General features: G+C 42.9%; 1 protein-coding gene across 2 annotated transcripts in view; it reads right to left on the minus strand.

Annotated features, from left to right (window-relative positions):
- unc5cb (unc-5 netrin receptor Cb) overlaps positions 1–19,775 on the minus strand; it is a 153,476-nt gene that overhangs the window by 6,446 nt on the left and 127,255 nt on the right. The window contains exons 6-12 of one of the 2 annotated variants that reach the window (XM_079580940.1): positions 16,555–16,722; positions 15,969–16,133; positions 11,039–11,095; positions 7,031–7,222; positions 5,632–5,991; positions 3,804–3,891; positions 3,498–3,669 (exon numbers count right to left, since the gene is read on the minus strand). In XM_079580940.1, the coding sequence (XP_079437066.1) occupies positions 3,498–3,669; positions 3,804–3,891; positions 5,632–5,991; positions 7,031–7,222; positions 11,039–11,095; positions 15,969–16,133; positions 16,555–16,722 (1,202 nt within the window). The remainder of the gene's footprint in view (positions 1–3,497; positions 3,670–3,803; positions 3,892–5,631; positions 5,992–7,030; positions 7,223–11,038; positions 11,096–15,968; positions 16,134–16,554; positions 16,723–19,775) is intronic. The other variant, XM_079580941.1, reaches the window with a different exon arrangement.

Below are 19,775 nucleotides of genomic sequence, written 5' to 3' on the forward strand. Positions count from 1 at the left end.
GTTTCCCCTACCACTAAAAACATGTGCAATAGGCCTAGCTCCACATCATAGAGATCATCTTGAGCAGCAACTGGTTTCCTCACAAAAACGTGGGGCCGTGTTTTTACTGTTATCTTCTTGAGCAATGATAATGAGTACATAATTCTACTTTGGTATTCAAAATGGCCACCATAACAACAAAAGTCACATGACTGAAAGGCATGTATAAGAAAAGATGTATAATTGGGGCCAACAGCTCCAAGGCCGAGCGCCGCATGAACCATCTCGAGCTCTGAGAACCTCAGGGGTTGGTCTCCTGCTGGTGCCCAGACTGTGCTAGGACTTAACATGGTGAGGCTGTGTGTCAGTTTTATGCAGATAATATCTGTCTTCCTGTAGAAGTGTGACAGGGCTCAACTTTGACAATGTTCAAATCCAGAACTTATTTTACCCCTCTCCTCTTTTTTTTACATTTTGTATATTTTGTTTGCAGTTTTACATAGCCTACTTTGAATACATCGCTGCACTATAAAGCACTTTAAATTGCGTGTGAAGTGAGCCCTACAAATTGCCCTGCCTTGCCAGATTATCAATTATTAAATGAGACAAATGATTTGCCTTTATTATTATTTAACAGCACCAAGCTTAGTGAAATATTCTTACTCTCATCATGTAGTCATTTATTTTGCATGTTTTATAAGGCCTGTCACATTTCTTTGACACAACATCATGCTTTTGGTCATTATATAGCTAACATTAAGCCGTCTTTTGAACGTCATGTTAGTTAACCTCCATAATAGGCCAACATTTCAGATTTCAGTTTTTTTCTAATGACTGCTCAGTGTTTGGTGGAACCATTTCTTTTGTTTTTCTGTCTTCCCGAGAGTATCCCAACCACTCCAGTGAGACGCATGGAATTAATTCAGCCTGATGAGAGACAGAAGAAGCGTCGCAGAGTTCCATTGTGAGGCGGTCCTTTTAACTCGAGCATTATGGCTGATCATTAGTCTTTAACACCTCCCTCGGGATGTCATTTCCGCTCCTTATTGGGGAATAATTAGAACGCACAGTGGAAAAGTTGGCTTGTGTTTCAAATATTCAACTGTACGCAGAGCAAATAAACAAATGTGAACTAACACCATCCCTCAGCATCATTTATTCACTGATTTGAGAATGCATTCATTAGAAGCTAAAGGCGGGCACAATACATCTTTGTGGGAGGCTTACTGAAGCAGAAAGCTCCACATGCTCTCATTATTTGACCTGCTGTCTTAATCATAATCAACGGCACGGATCCTCAGTTTTTGTGTGCGCTGTAGCCCGACAGAGAGAGTCGCCCATAGTTAATGCCAATGGAAATTACCTTCTTTGGGTGGTATATATATACATATATATGTTAATATGAGTGAATGACTTTTTCAGGAGCTTCCCTTTGGCGGGTGTGATGAATACATACTTTGACAGAACATGTCATCGAAAGCAATATTTCTACCATCAGCATAGTCTGGCCTCGGTGGAAAGAAAAAGCTCATATTGAGGAAGCTGCTGTCACCTTGGATATTACCATCTGCATTTGCGACAGGCCAGAGATGTAATCAATAGTTATTTTCCCTTAAAATACTCAGTTTACACAGAGCTTTATTGGCCGCCCTCGAGTCATTTATCAATGTCACACAGGCATGTGGCCCAGTCTGGCACTTTTTCTGCTCTAGAGCTCCTATCAGCACATCAGCAGCACAAACCGAGCGCTCACTTCCTTAATATAGTTTCAAACATTATTCAGCAATAAGCAGAAACAAGATTTTTATTCGATGTTGCAAAGCTCCATACTATTTTGCACATTGAAAGGCCTCATATAAATCTTTCCTTCTCATCATATAAATACAAAACAAAATGACCTAGTCACTGTAATTGTATTCACTTAAGAGTACGTTTTCAGCCTGTGTGGATCTTTCAATTTGTTCCTCATTTCAAACACATTGTGATGATTGCGATGATAGTATACGTCAACATGCGTTTCCAATGACATCACACATAGTTCCCGCTGCCATTGTGATTACCGAAGTAGAATTATGCAGTACTACAACATGTAACAATATCTCTGCTCAGGATGAAAATGAAAGACAACTGATTGACAGTGGCATTTTTATGTACTTGTTATCATTGCTCAAGAAGATAGTTAGACAGTATAGATAGATAGACAGTTAAAGCATGGCCCAAGAGACGCACGGCTACATGATATGACCAGCATGTGGCACAGACGTAGCAGCTCTGTCTGTCGAGCTACAGCAGGATTTACTAAAGATCTGCTTCACTCCTCAGACTAAATTAACCATCAAAGAGGAAACAGAAAACCTTTCTCTGTGATTTTTACAGTTTATCGTGTCAGCAGAGTCTCAGTCTGAATCAGTGTTTAAGCTGCTCAAGACATTAGCATGCTACCGGTTAGCATTTAGCTTCAACCACTGACAGTTGATTCAATCAACTGTCATTGGCTTCAACACGATAAACAGATGTGTGACTCACATCTATGAGAACAGAGGAAATACCACAGTAACAGCTCAGCCCTGACCTCGCTCACATGTTGTATCCGAGGTTAGATGTTTGGAATCTGGTTTAGGGCTTCTTGAGCAATTATTACGAGTACATAAAAATGCCACTGCCAATCAGTTGTCTTTCATTTATAGAGTAGAGATATTGTTACATGTTGTTGTACTGCATAAATCTACTACAAAATGGCCACCATAACAACAAAAGTCACATGACTGAAAGGCATGTATACGTGACTGGGTTTGGGAATGTGAGATAGAATCCTATGATCCTATCCCCGTAATAACGTACTGCTTCTGCGAGCATGCTGCAAGAGTGAAATAAAACACGAAGCAAGAAAACAGGTGTAAGGTAGAAAATCTTCACACGGTGCCCTTTGGCAGCACCACTTATCATCATCAGCACAGTAAATGATTGAGCCTAAGGGCACACAGCTTCAGAAAAGGCGCCAGCTCACAGCAAAACAAAAACAGCCATTTAAGAGGAGCCGCACAGTATCTGGAGAAATGCAGTCGCTGTATGCCCTATAAGAAGTTTCTTTTTTCTCCACCTGGCTACAGTCTGCTTTTATCCGAGTTCTGACTTGCAAAAACAGGTCGATGTCTTTGAGCCATTTTCAAGTATTTATGGGGTCTAGTTGTGGATTTTAATATTTTTTAACAAAGCACCTGGCCATCATTAAGTTCAATGAAGTTCACAGTGACATGCCAGGGTGGTAAGAGATGACAATGTGGCTGTAGTTCGAGCGCCTTTATGAGTGAGTGATTGGTCGTGGGGGTAGAGAGGGGCAAACCTAAGACTGACAGAATGCTTCTCTCAGTCTTCAGCTATGGCTACAATAGAGGTAGTAATGAATGATGACCACAAGGTTGTTATTTATTATAATGATTATAATTATTACGTAATGTTTAATTGTATTAATTTTGAAAACACAAGGCCACTGCCCTCTGGAGAGCGTTTTTCCTTACCTCCCATTGGTTTTGTGGAGACAGGCTCTTAAGCTGGATCAGCCAGTCCTGCTGTCCGTCACACACAGCGCAGTGGTGCATGGTGATGATGACGGGCCGGGTCAGCAGGGCTCCTGGAGGCCCGCAGCTCACCACTGGACTCAGCACAGTCTGTCCATCTTCCACTGAGGGCCTGCAGGAACATGCACAAACACAGAGGACACGTGTGGCTGTTATGGGTGAGTTTCTCGCCAGTGCTGATAGGAGTAAACACAGCTGTGGGTACTGTGGCTATAGTAGTGTGGATATGGCAGGCAGTGAGCGCACCTCATGTTGTCCTTCCTCTGAACTGTCACATACATCTCATAGACACGGCCCTGGGGAACAGCTCCCGCCGGAACCAGCAAGCTCACCCCTGGAGAGAGAGAGAAACAGTGTGTCTTTCAAATGTTATAATCAAATGACCTGGTTGAAACTTTGTATTTATAATTAATCAAATCTGATGTAATATTTGTCAAATCAGTCATATTGTAGTATTTCTTATATGATTAAATTACAAAGAAAGCGTTGACCAAAATAGAAATGTTTCTGTTTGACATCAGAGGATCATGTGACTCATTTTGAAAATCAATCTCCAGAGCATATTACCGCATCAACTCCCTTTTTCCATCTTAGATTGATTCCTTATCCTGTCCCATGGTTTTAGGTCCTCCCCCCACAGCCTTCTAATGTACTTTTACTCTTGGGTGTTTTCTCAGATAGCTCATTGATTTCCCCCGTCCTTGTGCTGAACTTTTCAAAAGGTGACAGACAGCGCCTCGTGCTTTAGCGAGCGAGGCAATCACAAGTGTGCCAGGGGGACGTTGAGCCGCACTGCCACTCCGCTCCGCAACCAGGCTTCAAAGAGATGGGGGAAATGCATTTTAAGGAGGAAAAATAGCAAACAGCCGCAAAATATTTCATTACTCAGACGCAGAGATCAAATATCAAATGGTCTTTTTCGTTTGCCTTTGACAGTAATATGATGAGGTGGCTAAGCTCAAACCAAACAGCGGAGAACATTTTCATTGGAATCAAAACAGAGAAGAAAGAAAATGGAAAGGTCTGTGCGACTTTAACGTTGTCCGCATGTTTCTGCAGTCCGTAAAAAAAGCGGTGCCCCTGTGATTGAAGTGAGGACAGCGGAGTAAATGGAAGCTGTCTGAAATCGTGCACCTCTTCTTCACTTGGAGAGGTAGCCTGGTTATCCATCAAACACCCCACAGAACCGCGTGGCGTCATTATGATGATGACTTACATATGGTACGGCCAATTTATTTCAAAGTCAGGAGGGTGAAACGGTGAGCGACAGAACAGTAGAGAAAAATGCTTACGTATACTGTAAATAGAGTGTGCTGGTTTTGATATTAGAGCCGAGGGTTTCAAATGCAGCATGACACACAACATGTTTTTTACCTACAGTTAATATTTTCTAATAATATTTTGATTAGAATCTTGTGTGTATATTATATAAGATTCAAGATAAGATACAAAGAGCTGTCATTAAGTAGTACATTTCTCCACCCTGAGATCAATAAAGCTCAGGATGGTTCTATGAGACATTAAAAATAGGGAATAAATTGCTAATTGCTCATTTGAAAGCCGTCATTTTTGGGAATACTAAATTAATTCTGACACGGTGGGGCCAGATCTTCCACCTGGCGCAATAACAGCGTTGGTCAGGACGAAGTTGGTATCTTGCACAGTAGCCTGAGGGGGTCGCTTAGGAAAAAAAGGGGTCGGCAAGCCTCTCAATTCTTATTAAGCTCTCAGCAGGACAAATTACTTAATTAATTCTCCCACTTTGAGTTAAACACTGTCCATGTCCCCTGAGAGAGAGAGAGAGAGAGAGAATATATCTATGGTCACGCTCTAGCGCTAGTACTACACAAGACCAACAATTTTTAAAGCAGGTTTTTGTTTTTTGCTCATGTGAAAAGGCAGTAAGAAATATGGCTGACTGCAAACGTGAATGTCAATCCAATTTGTAAATGATGACATGGCCGCTTGAGAGACATATGTTTGGAGTAATAGCAAGAATTAAAAAAAAAAAACAGTGAATGCAGTGGGTCGGAAAGACAAGATTATTGATAGCTTGAGACTCCAAGAAAAGTACCTGAGTTGGGCACAATAAGATGCCCCCCCTGAGAGCTGAAGGAGCCCAGGGCGGTGCAGGACGGGTCCCTGGTCCGCAGCAGGGTCTGTGTCTGTGTACGGCGGCCCATGGTGTCATTATTGTCCAGGAGGCAGTGGGGTAACTTGGGCGAGAGCTTGGAGGAAAACTCTCCTCCCAGGTCGTCCTGCGGCGTCACCAGTCCTGACGAGTTGTACACCTTGATCTTCAGGTTGGGCAGCGGGTCCAGCAGTGGGGAGTTTGTCATGGGGATTTTGTCTGCCACGTCATGGAGAGCGTACACGGGCCCGCGATACATGGCGGCAGCAGAGGTGAGGTCGGGAGGGGCTGTCAGGAGATCAGCTGTGAAAGGATTCAAATAAAAACATGTAGTCAAGCTTCCATTGGCAAACCAGTCTCCAAAACCTTTATATATCAATACACCCCCCTATAACTTTCCTATGTGCTACAACCATCTACCACACAACCAGCAATACAATCATCAGCCAAAGCCTCTTCATGAACACCACAATCTAGGTCATGGAAATATATTTGCTTTCCCTTTTTTCATCATTGCCATCTTAACCTCCCATGGTCTAAGCACCAAGGTTTATCCATAGCATCTCTTGCACTGGTTGAATTTAAGACATCATTTTCAAGTCAGGTAACTCCTTCTCACAGCCTATATGACGGTACTTCCTCAACCCCTGTTTAAATGTACATTTGACTGTTTTAAATGAAAGCTTCTACCCTCCCCAAGCCAGATCAATGGAGCCGCTTCTCTCCACTGCATCTCGTCACCACCTCATCTGCAAAACTATCTCGAGCTACTTCTTCCCATCGAGCTGTTGGTCCCGGCACCATGTAGGAAGAATAATCTCATACTGCTCTCTCCTGTCACCACCTCAGCAGTCGTCGTAACAGTTTATATGACTCTCCCCTGGCTGGAACACCCATGTGAAAATGAAGTGTTGGCGGCAATCAGTGCGACTGGTCTCTGGCTTCAGTCATTTGTTTTTCGCTCATTAGGAAAGTCCACTCCTCCACCAAAAAGCATTACTCAGTGGGAGAAGTTCAGGCCACAGCTGTGATTCATGAGGAACAGATGGTGTCACTAGCATGCGGCTCTCCAGCAGGTACAAGGATGGATATGTGTGAGCTGCTCTGAGTGGGCGGAGAGGGCACTAAGGCTGGCAGTTCATGTGGAAGGAACTTACACCCCCACTCCTTATTTTCCATAATTCATATTCTTTTAATCGGTAGAGGTCACTCCTGTTGTACATGCATAGGACGCTTGTGGTTGGGAAAAGATAAAAGCAAGCAAACCCAAAATGTCTGGAATTGTGCTAATAGCCCATACAGAAATTCCCATAGCTGTTCGTGAACGCAGAGAAAGCCAAACCTTTGCGAGCCGTCTTGATGCTGACGGGCTGGAAGCCTCCGTTCAGGGCAGACGAATCGATAATGTCCGAGTCGAAGTCACGGTGGTTCTTCCTGTACACGAACAGCGCCACGGCAACGGAGATGACCAGGCACATGATAACAGCGATGACAATCCCGACATACAAGGCCACATCGTCTGTGCTGGGCGCCACTGAGGAGAGGGGAAAAGCAGAAAAAAAAAAAATCAGTCTGATACATCACACCAATAGTATAATAAGCCGCTTTTGGCGATATGCAGAAACAGTGATCAGCCATTATCTGCAGATTAATATCCTGCTTTATAAAATTAGCCGGATATGAATGTCCATCTTGGGGGAAATAAACACGCGCTCCGAATCTTCAGCCTGTGTTCGAGGGTTATGACTAGACCCCCGGTGCCATAATTGATGACTTTCATTAATAGGGATATCAAAGTAAGAAAACACTACTATTATTCAGCAACTCTTCAAAGTGTGCTTTTAATAACTTATCTAATAATGGGTTATGTCATCAACCCAAGGGAAGAAGCTACAATACTTAAATAAGTAAAGAACAATAAAAAAAAAAATCATCATCGTCGTAGTAACCATCATCATCATTTCTAAGTCTAGGGGGGTCATTTATCTATTTATCATATACAGCGAATGCAAGCTGAATAATGAAATCTGCTTTTTTGTCAACATGTTACACTTAATTTTCTATTCGTTTTTCCCTGTATTACGGTATCAGACCCCAAATCTGATATGTGCGAGTAAAAAATGCATAAATGAGTCTGCAGCTGATCCACTTTAGCACGTGCTACCTGCTTTGCACATGAGCAAACACTTAGACCCTAAGACTCAGGCAGAGCAGCTGGGACAAACAGTCGACCACTGGCCTGGTATTTTGAATAGCTATAGAGGGCATTAAGATGACATCACAGTATGCTATCTATAGTGATAGCAGCAGCCGGGGCAGAAGTGCAAGCAGCACAAATATAAGAAGTAGTCATCCTTTTAAATTTGTATCACTAAACGTGTTCAGTTTTTCTTTTCCGTTCTCCATGGCGGAGAACACATTGGAACTGACAATAACACTGATTAACTAAATGCAATTAATGCGTAAGGTTGTTTCACGCAGAACCCAATGACACCCTGTCCTAACAAGCAGCCACAGAGACCGGATCAAACGCACTGAAGACCGAGATATAGCCGTTTTTCATCCCTCAAATTACCACGCTCTGTGCCGGAGTTCAGAGTCGAGCCGTCTTTGTTCTTACACAGCTCAGATAAGATCGAGACATCGCTTGCTTTTCTCCAACGCTCTTTCATGTGCGTCTCTCCCTCCTCCAAGTCTTTGTGTCCAGTTTCCAGCTGGAGGAGCCTCAGTGATTAGAAGGCCTGGCATGGACCGCAGCCCCACAGCCACTCATTATAACACCAGACCCATAATAGATAAACGTCTACTGACAGTTTGAACCCTGCATGTTTGCTCAAGAATGTCCTTCACTGTCACCACCGCGATGAGAAATGAGCGGAAAAACGCGGTGTACAAATGTGCGCGGGGTCATGTGTGATCATATGCAATGTTTCGCGGTGCACTCGGGGTCACTGCATCGACACCGTAATACATAGCGAATTCGAATTACACGGGATATTCACGAGACATAACATAGAAGTAAAAGAGTGGGGATGTAAATGAAATGGTGGAGTGGCCAGTAGATGGCAGCATCACACATGTGGATCTACACGTCACTGTCAGGGCTTATGGGCTTCATGTGTTTGAGGGCACAGATGGCACTCAGTCTGTGTCCCGTCTACTCTCACTCAAGGCAAACATAAAGGAGTCAATAAGAAGACATGTGATCAGAAGATACAGTTTGTTATGTCTGTTGGTTGAGTCTGTGGACAGCTCTCTGTATTGATCTCTCCTTTCCCTTTTTTTTTTTTTTTTTTTTTTACATTTTGTTGCAAAGCTTCTGTTCTGGCACGCTTGAGGAAAGGTACAAAGGTCAGCAAAAATAATGACTCTGGACCAAACGTAACTGATGATTACGGTGATGCAGTCATCGATTGTGCCGTGGTCCTATATATTATCCTATTGGAATCATTTTCCAACAAGAAACCCGGACACTCTGGTTGGGATTCTCTAATAGAAACCGTGATATTGCTGCATACACAATATTGGATACTACAGTCCTCCTGGGCCCCTGGTGATCCGAGAAGCTTATTCATGCACATCAAAACCACTATGCAGTACTCACGATTTTAAACACTTATTATTATATCAGGCTCTCCAAATATACATGGTACTGGAGGCAATAAACACATACATTTTTCTTTAAGTCGTAGATGGATAAATGTGTGGTCTAGGGTTAACAGAGACATTAAAGAGGCGTGTCAAGATAGGGTCTTATTCACTGCGTGTTCAGCCTCTAATCTTTCCCCTCAAAGACACGAGCGGAACACGGCACAGGAAGCTCCTGAAGAATAGTCTGAATTTCACTCCTGCAGTTATTTAGCACACATCCCCTCGCTTACACAATCCTCTGTTTGCCCTTTGATAATAAAGACAGCAACCAGCAAAGTGAACACATTCAAATGCATCACTTAGATTAATACATCCCTTTGAACAGGAGCCATTGTCAGGGAGGGAGAAAAGTACAAGAAATGTAAATGAAAGGGATTAGCGAAGACTCCTTTCTGAGGAGCAGAGGGAGGGAGGGAGAGAGGAGCTCAGTGAGACACAAACGCTGGGTGAAGTTCCGGGGTAGGGGGGGGGGGGGGCAGTGAGGATCCCAAGTCTAAGGGGAGGGTAATGAGTGGGAAACAGATGATGAAGACAGTCACCCTTACATGAGCGAAGACAGTCAGATCTCTCGCCTACTCTGAAGAGAACATGATTGCCCAAACAAATGAAGGGCCCTGATCCAACTTTCCCCTGAGCCGATCGTTGATTGCAGTCGGCAACATGTAACAGTCTAGTCGAATCAAAGCGCATTGGATTGGTAGGAACTGTCCCTGCCCTGGAAAATACCTGTCAGGCTGCTAAAAGGATAACATCAAAAACATTGTGTTAGCTGCCTCTAATGGGCAAAAGTCTCAATAGGATTAAAAAGTGAGCAGATATGCATACATGGTAAGACAGCAGTACATTACAAGTACTGATATTTAGCAACAATTAGTCAAATTAGCATTAATGAGTTTAATTTGGAAGAGCCAGCTTTAACCATGTCACTAGTCCAGCCCCGTGAAGCCTGAATTTCCTTACTTTCTCTTATTTGTCCAATTCATGACATTTTTTTTTATACCAATAATTCGCGGAGATTGGTGTGAAACAACAATCAATTCTTGAAGTTGCCATTCTGTATCACGATTGTCGAATGCTTGTGTTATTATGGCGGGTTGTTTCAGTTCGACTCTCACTATTAAAGGGGACATATCACAGAAAATATTTTTCTCATCAAAAGCATACCTCGCGTTTCACCTTCATGTAAGTTTTATGTAATTCTGTTTACTTAGTCCGTCTGATCTTTGGCTGCAGTAAACAAATTTGGGCTGTGTAATAAATAAAACCTGGAACGGCGCAGCAGGTTTAAAGCCTATAAACCATCAATGGAGCAGTTCTGCGCTCAGTTTGAGTTTGTTCATTACGGCGGTACAGATTTATTTTAGATTATTTTACATTAGCTAAAAATGAAAGCTTGTGTATATTTGTGAAGGCTCTCATTCGTCGAGGAAGTAGTCATCGTAGTGTGGCTTAAATCGTCCAGTCCTGTCGACAACTTAAGCTTCGAAGCTTGCACATACAAACCCCTTACTCAAAGCCCTTACTCTTTTCCATACATTAACAAGCCGCAATTATGCATGATATATTCAGGCGTATATTCAATTGTTTGAGATTGGGAACACTTGAAATGTGAAAACATAACTTAAATCAAAGACAAAAAGAATGATCAGGACACAAAGCAAATAAAATGATTTAAAACAAAAAAAACAAAATCACTCACATGGAGCTCCCAATTCACTGGTGACTTTTGGCTCTGTGGACTTCTGATATAAGGAACCTTGAAGAGAGAGAGGGATGGTGCAGCGGAGGGAGACAGGAGAGAGATGATCAAAATCAAATTTAAGGCAACAGAAAAACAAAACTGAACAAATGAGGCTGCTGAAGAGTCATGAGCGGAGTGATGACACAGTGAAGTTATATCTCTTGATTTAGCCCTTAGTTTCAGATCGGAGGAGCATGGAGACAGATGAGAGAGGAAGGAGACACGGTGGTTCAGTGGGAGAGTGGCGCGATCCATCAACCGGGCTTACCGCGGCTGCTGTGATGAGACGGCAGCTGGCATGGACAAACTAGAGAAATGCGGGCTCTAAACAAGTCGGTACAACCTCGCATCTGTCACAAGAAGAGTACACGGATGGGGCGGATCAGTCATTTTTGACCTTGGTGACTATGTGCGCACCGCAGTGTTAAGGCAGGCTGTCACAGTAATTGGAAATATAATGCATTACAATTACTATGCGACTATTCAAACACCACTTAGAACATAGAAATCAGCAAAAAGGGCAAAAAAAATGCATTGCTGTTAATCCTTACTGATATTAATTGAACATAAAAACATGAGGTTTATTGAATAGTGTGACGTAAGCAGCAGTCGCCTGAATCCCCAGTGCGGCGCCACATAATATGGGCGCTCGGTGGGACATCCATAAACAACTATACAAACAATGGAGTTCTTATTGGGAGAGAAGCGACTCGCAGGAAGACAAGCTCTCGGACAGCAAATCGATGCCGTGATGGATGGAGCGGCTGTGTGCATGTAATCATCCAGGGGGGAGTCCGCTGCAGCCAGGAGGTGACTGTCAGGGTCAGGCTAACTGATGGCCTATCCGACCCATCCTCTGGAACTTCTACTGGCGCCATGTAGTTGTCTACGTAGCCAAAGTAAAGGCTCGTAACTGCGGGGGAGTGTCAGTAAAAGTGTTTATTGTAATCAAGACCTGGAAGTGTTTTTGGAGGGTTAACATCAGATACCCATCCCAGTCAGGCTGTGTTCTTGTGTCAGTTTTTGTAATCGATGTTCCTAAAGTAATAACTGTGTACATTACAGTCGTGGCGGATAGTCCATTATGGGCAGTAGGGCCCGTCCTGTCAATCTATCCAATCTGTGTGAAAAGGAAATTATAATTCTGAGCTAATCCAGTAAAATTAATTAGTCATTGCATGAATATTGGCTTTAAGTTGTATAAATGATGAATGTGTATCTGAGAAGCTGCAAATGAATTACCCCTTGGGGATTAATCAAGTTTTCTGTATCTGAAATGTTGTCTGTAAGCTGTATAAAATGTGAGAAAACTGCCTACTGTGTCTGACTGAGTAAAACCAGAGTTTGGGATGGTTTGCCTTTTGACAACTTTCTTGTCTATGGACACGTCCCAGGACTTGGACATTTGATGGACAGAAGGATCAAACACTGGGATGATGCGGTGTGGGAGGGCCGTATGACAGAAGCTAAATGCGAGGGGAACGTCATTCATTCACTGAAAGTGAAACCTCAGCAACTCCAGATCATTGCTGGGAATGCACAAAAAAACAATGTTTATAATTATATTTTTTGGATATATAATTGAAAGTAGGTATGCAACTAGCCTGGCAAGTCCAGAATGATGCCCCTCTTTGTTTTTTATACAGGGATCTCAATCTGGTCGCCCTTGTTTGCTGCTCCTGCAAAACTCAAACTTAATTTGCAGTCACGTCTTGGTCGCAGTGTAACTAAAGAGACATTGAAGTCCCTCACGAACAATCTGTGGTTGCCGCATGGGAGAGTGGTAGCGACCAAAAACACATGGACAGTAGGTGACTTTTGTGATTCATAATGTTTGAACATCAACACAGACTAAAAACCCCTCAACAACGTCCTTCTCTGATTGGTTCACTTTGCTTCCTGTTTGGTCGTGGATGTTCCGCTCAATGGGCGAGGACAGCACTTCTCTTTGACCCTCATGGCAGGGAGGTGACATTGCTGTAATACCACCTCCTGGTGGCCAGGGGTGACTCCAACAGACACTTGGTAAACAGGGTTCCTACGTACTGAAGCTTTGGATCTCGTTTGCGCTGCTTAAAAACCTGGCTCCAAAGAGTTGATGGTTACACTTTATTTTACACTACCATGATGCTACCTTGACATTAAGTTATTTTTTTTTCTAAAAATTGCTATGATCCATGTGACAACTCTGGAGCACTGTGGAGGCTTGTAGCCGGTCCACCCGCCCCACTTTTTTGTCCTTTAAGGAACAGGCTTCGTAGAAGGAGATTTAGCACTGGCAAAGCAGTGAGTCTTTAATTTTATTTAAGAAATAAGCTACAGTGTAAAACATTGAAGTTGACAATGGCAACATCAACATTATTCTGCTGTTACATTCTTTTTGATCAACTTTGTATTTGGCTGCTTGTGATATTCTGCCAGGAAAGACTTTGCCCTCGTTGGATCACTGGAGCGGTTCCCACCCCTTCCTCAGATCGATATGTCAAAAAAGCATGTGATGTCAGGGTGCAGGGTTACCCGTTACCACTGGCCGGAGAACAACAACATCAACACATCAGAGACGCACCACAGAGGCATCGGCAAACACGCTTCTACCGAGGTCACTATCAGTGAACCAACAAATACCCGACAAGGAAGTTCTTTCAGACAAAGTGCATTCTCCTCTTCCATTGCAATCTGGAGATCTGTAACTCTGTTAGGCCAAATGTGATAAACAACCTACAAATTCAATGATACATTTTTTTCCCTTTCAGCTTTTTGAAATGATCTGCAATTGACACCGAATCTTACGGGCCCTACTTCCAACTTCACATATGGAGTGCAACTGAAACGATTTAAATAAATTCAAACAACTGAAAATAAGATCAGGGTGCTGTGCACTCCTCACTCAGACATGTCGGGGCTCTGAGGTGAGTGCAGACTGCACACAGCTCTCTAGTCCAATCATATTTGGTTTAGTGCGAGCTTTCAGATAATGGGCCCTTCTCCTACACATGAGTGGAAATGGTCATTAGCGTTGACATAAGTGGCTTCACCCTCTTAGCTCCCTCAAAATCAATTCCTGGACCCATCACACATCCATATCATTATGCTTTACAAAGTTAACATTAACTGTTGCTGGGAATGATCATGCATATCTACATATTGATATATTATGTGGAAAGGCAATTTTCTCAGGAGCATTTGGCAGAGAATTAAACAAATAAACTTAGAAGAACCTAAAAACACAAGGCTCATTTTAAGAATTTCTGGAGTAGGAGTAAAACACAAGTAGTAAAAATACATACAATTGTGTGTGCTAATGCTTGTGTTACTTTCAGTCTGACTTTGTAGATCCGAAGATACAAACTGTAATTATATATACAGTAATTGCTGTTCCTGGATACACCACAATTCTACTTGATACCAGATGATATATGACTGAACACAAAAAAGATAATTTATACTGTGATTTTGCAACTCTAAAGGGTAAAATTTGAATATGCAAAGCAAGAAAAAAAACATATTGTTCCATAAAGTACTGTCTGTGCCCTCAGCTCGAACAAACTCACCAATGCATTCCTGTGGCCCTGACTGAATGAAATCAACCACTAAGCTTTTCCCTGTTGGATCTAGAATAGTGGTTTGCATCTAACTTCAGGACCCACGATCAACCCAAACTGAATGTGAGAGTAATCAGACATACACGACCCATTGTAACCCTCAGTATGCCGTGCCTATAGCCAAGAGTAGGTAACACAGTACAGGCGCAGTTATGGCACCAACTGCACTAAACTCACTCTCTGTTATATGATTTGTGCCACTATCACCGTCTGCAGAGAATTATCTCCATCTTCTGGGAGCCCTGACACCTCTAACCATATTTAGCAGTTGAGAGATGTTTATTAAAAGAGACAGTTTAACACACTGGTGCTTATCCTTTCTCCACTTGTACAGACCAATTGGGTCTCAGGTCTCGGTAGTAATAACTCCACTAATCCCATATTAAAAAAAAGAAACACAAAATGGCACAGAAAGGGAACTGTCTTTTAACCTTTTAGTTACACAATGTGACTTTTAGACTCTTTGCTTGTCTCCAAGTCTGGTATGAACTATAATGTGCGACAATTTCAATTTCAAGCGTAACTCTCAAATGTTAGATAGACGTCTTATCACTCTGGATATTGTTTGAGCCCAATCGCACTTTACATTGACAAGCTGACAAGACAAGGCATTGAGTGGGTTGATTATTGATAAGGATAAATACGAATAAGCAGGAAAGAGTCTCGCTTGTCACCTAATGTGGTGAATGTGGTGCAGCCAGTAAGACTATGGTTTCATGAACTGGAGTGAAAACAACGTGCGGAGATGAGATCACAGTGAATCCGATGGTCATGGGGTCTGGAGATTTTACTGGCACAATCTGATTCCTTTGCGTTTCTGACAATACAGGAGAGTACAAGCTACAATACGGTTGATATGAGTGGCTGGGTTTCAATTTGAACCATCAGACATTTCACGCTCCTCTGCCTATGTGGTTAGGTTGGAGTAACTATAAAATAATAAATGCTTGTGCTGTACAGGTTAGAGCTATTGAATCATTTTGTAATTAGGGAAACTTTGCCTGGGTGCCCAGATTTGAGTGGTTGCCTATGATTGTAACTTTCAGTATCATGAGAAGGGCAATGAAGGGAATTCAACACAGAACTAAACTTTTATGAATGTTTCTATTTTCTATTTTCACTGTAGTCACTGTCAGTGTAGAGTTTTTACCAAGAGAAAATACATTCACACAACAACATAATAAAATGGTTCCTGAAGTCACTCTTTCCTGTAGGGTCAGTAGCAAGGGCAGATCAGATGGTCCACCGGTGTGAGATGGGAACAGGGGCTCGGGTCAGGTACTCACTCTGCATGCACAGCCCATCGGTGCAGTTCTTGGACTGGAGCACCATGCCCTCACAGTCCTTCCCCCCGTTTTTGGGCGCCGGGGCGTTGCACTCCCTCCTTCTCCAGTGGGTGCACTCTGTCCCACAGGTGGACCACTTACTCCACTCTGTCCACAGGCCATCCACTACCACACAACAACAGACAGCATAGATGGGACACAGTGAACAGGTGACCATGGAGAGAAGCGTGGGAAGGGGGAGGAGGGGTGGGGAGGATGCATGGGATCAGACACAGTGGCATATGCAAACACAATGTTGCATCGCATTGATAAATCATCAAGCGTAACCTATGGCAGGTGAAGTGAGTGGCGCAGACTGGGTAATCCTTTTGTTTTGTGTAGCTAGTCAGTAAAAACACACAAGGATAGTACGACGATGCCAATCCGTGATAAGTAACTATTGTGATTTGTTTCCCCTCTGTTCTGTGGATATTAAAAGTTTCCCTAGGAACAGTGGAGGACTAGAAAGAAAAGCCAATTACAATGCCTGATGGTGATGCATGTCCAACGTGAAAATAGCGAGCTCTACTTCGCCGCTAAGCTTTACCTGGACACAGCGGGTTACAGGCTAGTTTCTGTATCCCTTGGCCGTCACAGATCGCCCCTCCGTTGAGTGGCGCGGGGTTGGTGCAGCTCCGCGTGCGCTTCTGGTACCCGCGGCCACACCTGCTGCTGCACACCGTCCACTCCGTCCACGTTGACCAGCCTCCATTCACTGCGGAACAAGACGCACTTATTACGGTCATTCTCCCAGCGCGCTTTTTCCGAGAATGCTGTTGATTAATAGCGGCGGCGAAATCACATGCGTATTGTGTGTGATACAATGGAACGGATACCGCGTCACAAATAGTCAATTGGTGTCGGTAATGGTTTCAAAAGGTCTGCATAGAAAACAGCATGTACAACATTCCTATGCAGCTGTGATAAACGTATGCTTTGGTCCCGGACTCCCGCACAGTTAGTCTTGCACACAGTACATTTTTGGTCAGATTGCTGCATTTTCCATTCGCTGATTCCTCCTAATGCCTCTCTTCCCCCTCTCATCCATCTCTGTCAGGGACTTAAATCCAGTGCCGAGTGACACCCAGGGCTGGTGGCTCTGAACAAGGCCGTGGCATTTAAGATGGTGGATCCAGGCGACTCCTTCGGGCCTCACGGCGCTTTCGAATGTGACAAGATTATGAACGAGGCTGAAAAATCTGGACATCGGTGAAGAATTGTCATGGTACTTTTTTTCTGTAGGTCCTCTTTCTCTATTGCCCGAGGCCACCTGTTTTTAGTATCCACAGTGCAAGGCCACAAACCACATATTCTAATGGCGTCCAGAATATCTATTGTTAGTTGTAAATCCAACGGTTTATGGTCGGGAGTCATCTGTGAGTATGTATGTGAAGCTGTACATATTTTATCCAAGACCAAAAGAGTAAAAAAATGTCAGTGTATGTTTTAGAGGCGGTCTATCTTCAGTAGATTATTTTCCCACACCTGTTTCTTGTATCTTAAGTATTAGACAGCAAACCACACAGTGTCATAACGTTCACCATTTTAGTTCCTTATCCGGCGGGCAGCTTTACAGCTTTGTATTGTGGTTTATTTGTTTTCGCATGCACCATATTGTGGAGAAAATGTGTGAACATTATGCTTTGACGAAGGCAGACAAAGCAAAACCAAGGCCAGCATAAACAAATGCAGGCCTCACAGTCTTCCATCTCAAGGATAAGCTGACTTCAAAGCGCTTACTGGACATTTAGAGCTAATAGAAGACATTTATGAGAGAACGCCTTTTGGAGTCAATGACCCTTGGATTTTCTGCTCCTATTTGCATCAACTTACACGAGCTATGTGCTCCATGGATAAACAAATAGTAAAACACCAGGGCAACAGCAGCAGCATTTATCCACTCCTAAGTCTCTTTAAACCGATGCTGTTATGACGCAGATCCACAACAGCGGATCCACACACCTCTCATTACAAACTAAAGGTTCCGCTCACATCGCGGCAAGTCCATGTGATTCTGTTTACACTGTAGGCACCGACTCGCACGCCACTGAAGCACTGTTCACTTAGACACATTTTCATTTAGGCTTCTGACAAAAAAATTAATTCTATTTTAGTCAAAATATGATTTGAGTCTAGTTTAATTAAGTTGACTAAAATTGCATGTAAATTTAGTCGACTAAATTTAAGATAAATTTAGTTGACTTTACAATATTCATAATCAGATTTAATCAATCACTGATCCATGGAGCTTCTCCTCATGAACAAAGCTCAGAGCTGTTCCTTTTGCAGAGAACTCATTGGAAGTTTGGATGATTTTAGTCTCTTCTTTTCATTTATATTTAGTCTTATTTTAGTCGCTGAAAATATCTGGATAATTTAGTCATAATTTCAATCTCATGAAAAATGTTTAATTTGCAATTGCAATTTTAGTCTGCAAAAATGTTACTAAAATTACGACAAAATATTCTAGTTGACGAAATCACCACTGCACCGAAGAACCAAAACAACGTGCTCATGCTCGTGCATACAGGCTTCTGCTCGCACATGGACATCAGGGCAGAAATAAGGTGAGCAACGGATGTGCTCCCTCATTGATAAAAGTGGGACAGATGAGGAAAGGAATGACATAATCATCCCGTTTACCTGTTACCTGTCAGTCTTTAGTCAAATGAGCGTTTTATTTAGAGAAATCTGTATCTCCTGCTCCTCTAAAATTAACGCTTAAGCTTTAAATCCTGTTGATTCATCATTAATCATTTTTACAACAGCCTTTAAAGGAAAATGCTGTAAGAATAATAATAGTCAGAATGAAGCTTACATTATCAAAACTACAATATAATATATATCAAATGTAAAAATACATGTGATCACAGACATTTGACCTGTTGAGTATAGGTTACAAAAAGTCAAATTAACTCCTGTAGAATCTGCATTTCAAGGGGTGCCGGAAAGAGAGAGAACAGGTCAGAACCACCGCTGAGCATTTGTTGCCATTATTGCAGCAACAAATAAGTAACGCATGGATTTGCACGCTTTGCTACTGTAACTCTGGTTGAATTATCAGAGCCGAGTTTATTCTTCAGACAATGTCTCTAGGAAGATCAAAGTTGTGACTCATTTCTCTTTGTCCTCGGTGTCCTCCGGCGGGGATAGAGTTTAGACTCCGGAGCTGCTGTTGTGTTACAGAGACAGTGTTCCCAGCCTGCGTGATGCCTCAGCAGGTGTTTCTTTAAGTATGTCTCAGCCACATCAGCGACCTACAATAGCAGAGAAATCTGGAATCTTCTGTCACAGTACAAACTGACTCAACATTTCTCATCACAGAGGAGGGGGATTAACTGTTGACTGAGTGGAGACAGCAGTGTATAGAGGCACATCGGTGTGATTACCGATTTTGGGGTACGGAAGAGCTGCCGGATTAATTGCAATTAAAAAAAAAAACGCATCAAAATCTGAGCTGAGCAGTGTGCTTTGCTGCCTGACTCTATGCTGTGTATTGCTCTCGTTTGTTCAGGTGCACTTTAGATTGAGGGCAGAAAGTGTTACCATGAGCGTTTATATATCACCGTGACTACGACATATCAGGTCATTTCATCGCTCGCTTTATGTTTCTGCACACACATTCGCCCTCCTCGTGTTTCAGGCCAGATCACCTGATACCTCGCCTAAATAAAACCGGTCCCCTGATCTCACTCACTTCACGTGAACTGCACAGGACCCGACACAGCCAGGGTGATCCATGCTCTCCGTTTATAAAGACAGGACTTA

This window comes from Gobius niger (assembly GCF_951799975.1).
Source record: "Gobius niger genome assembly, chromosome: 2".
Classification (NCBI taxonomy): domain Eukaryota; kingdom Metazoa; phylum Chordata; class Actinopteri; order Gobiiformes; family Gobiidae; genus Gobius; species Gobius niger.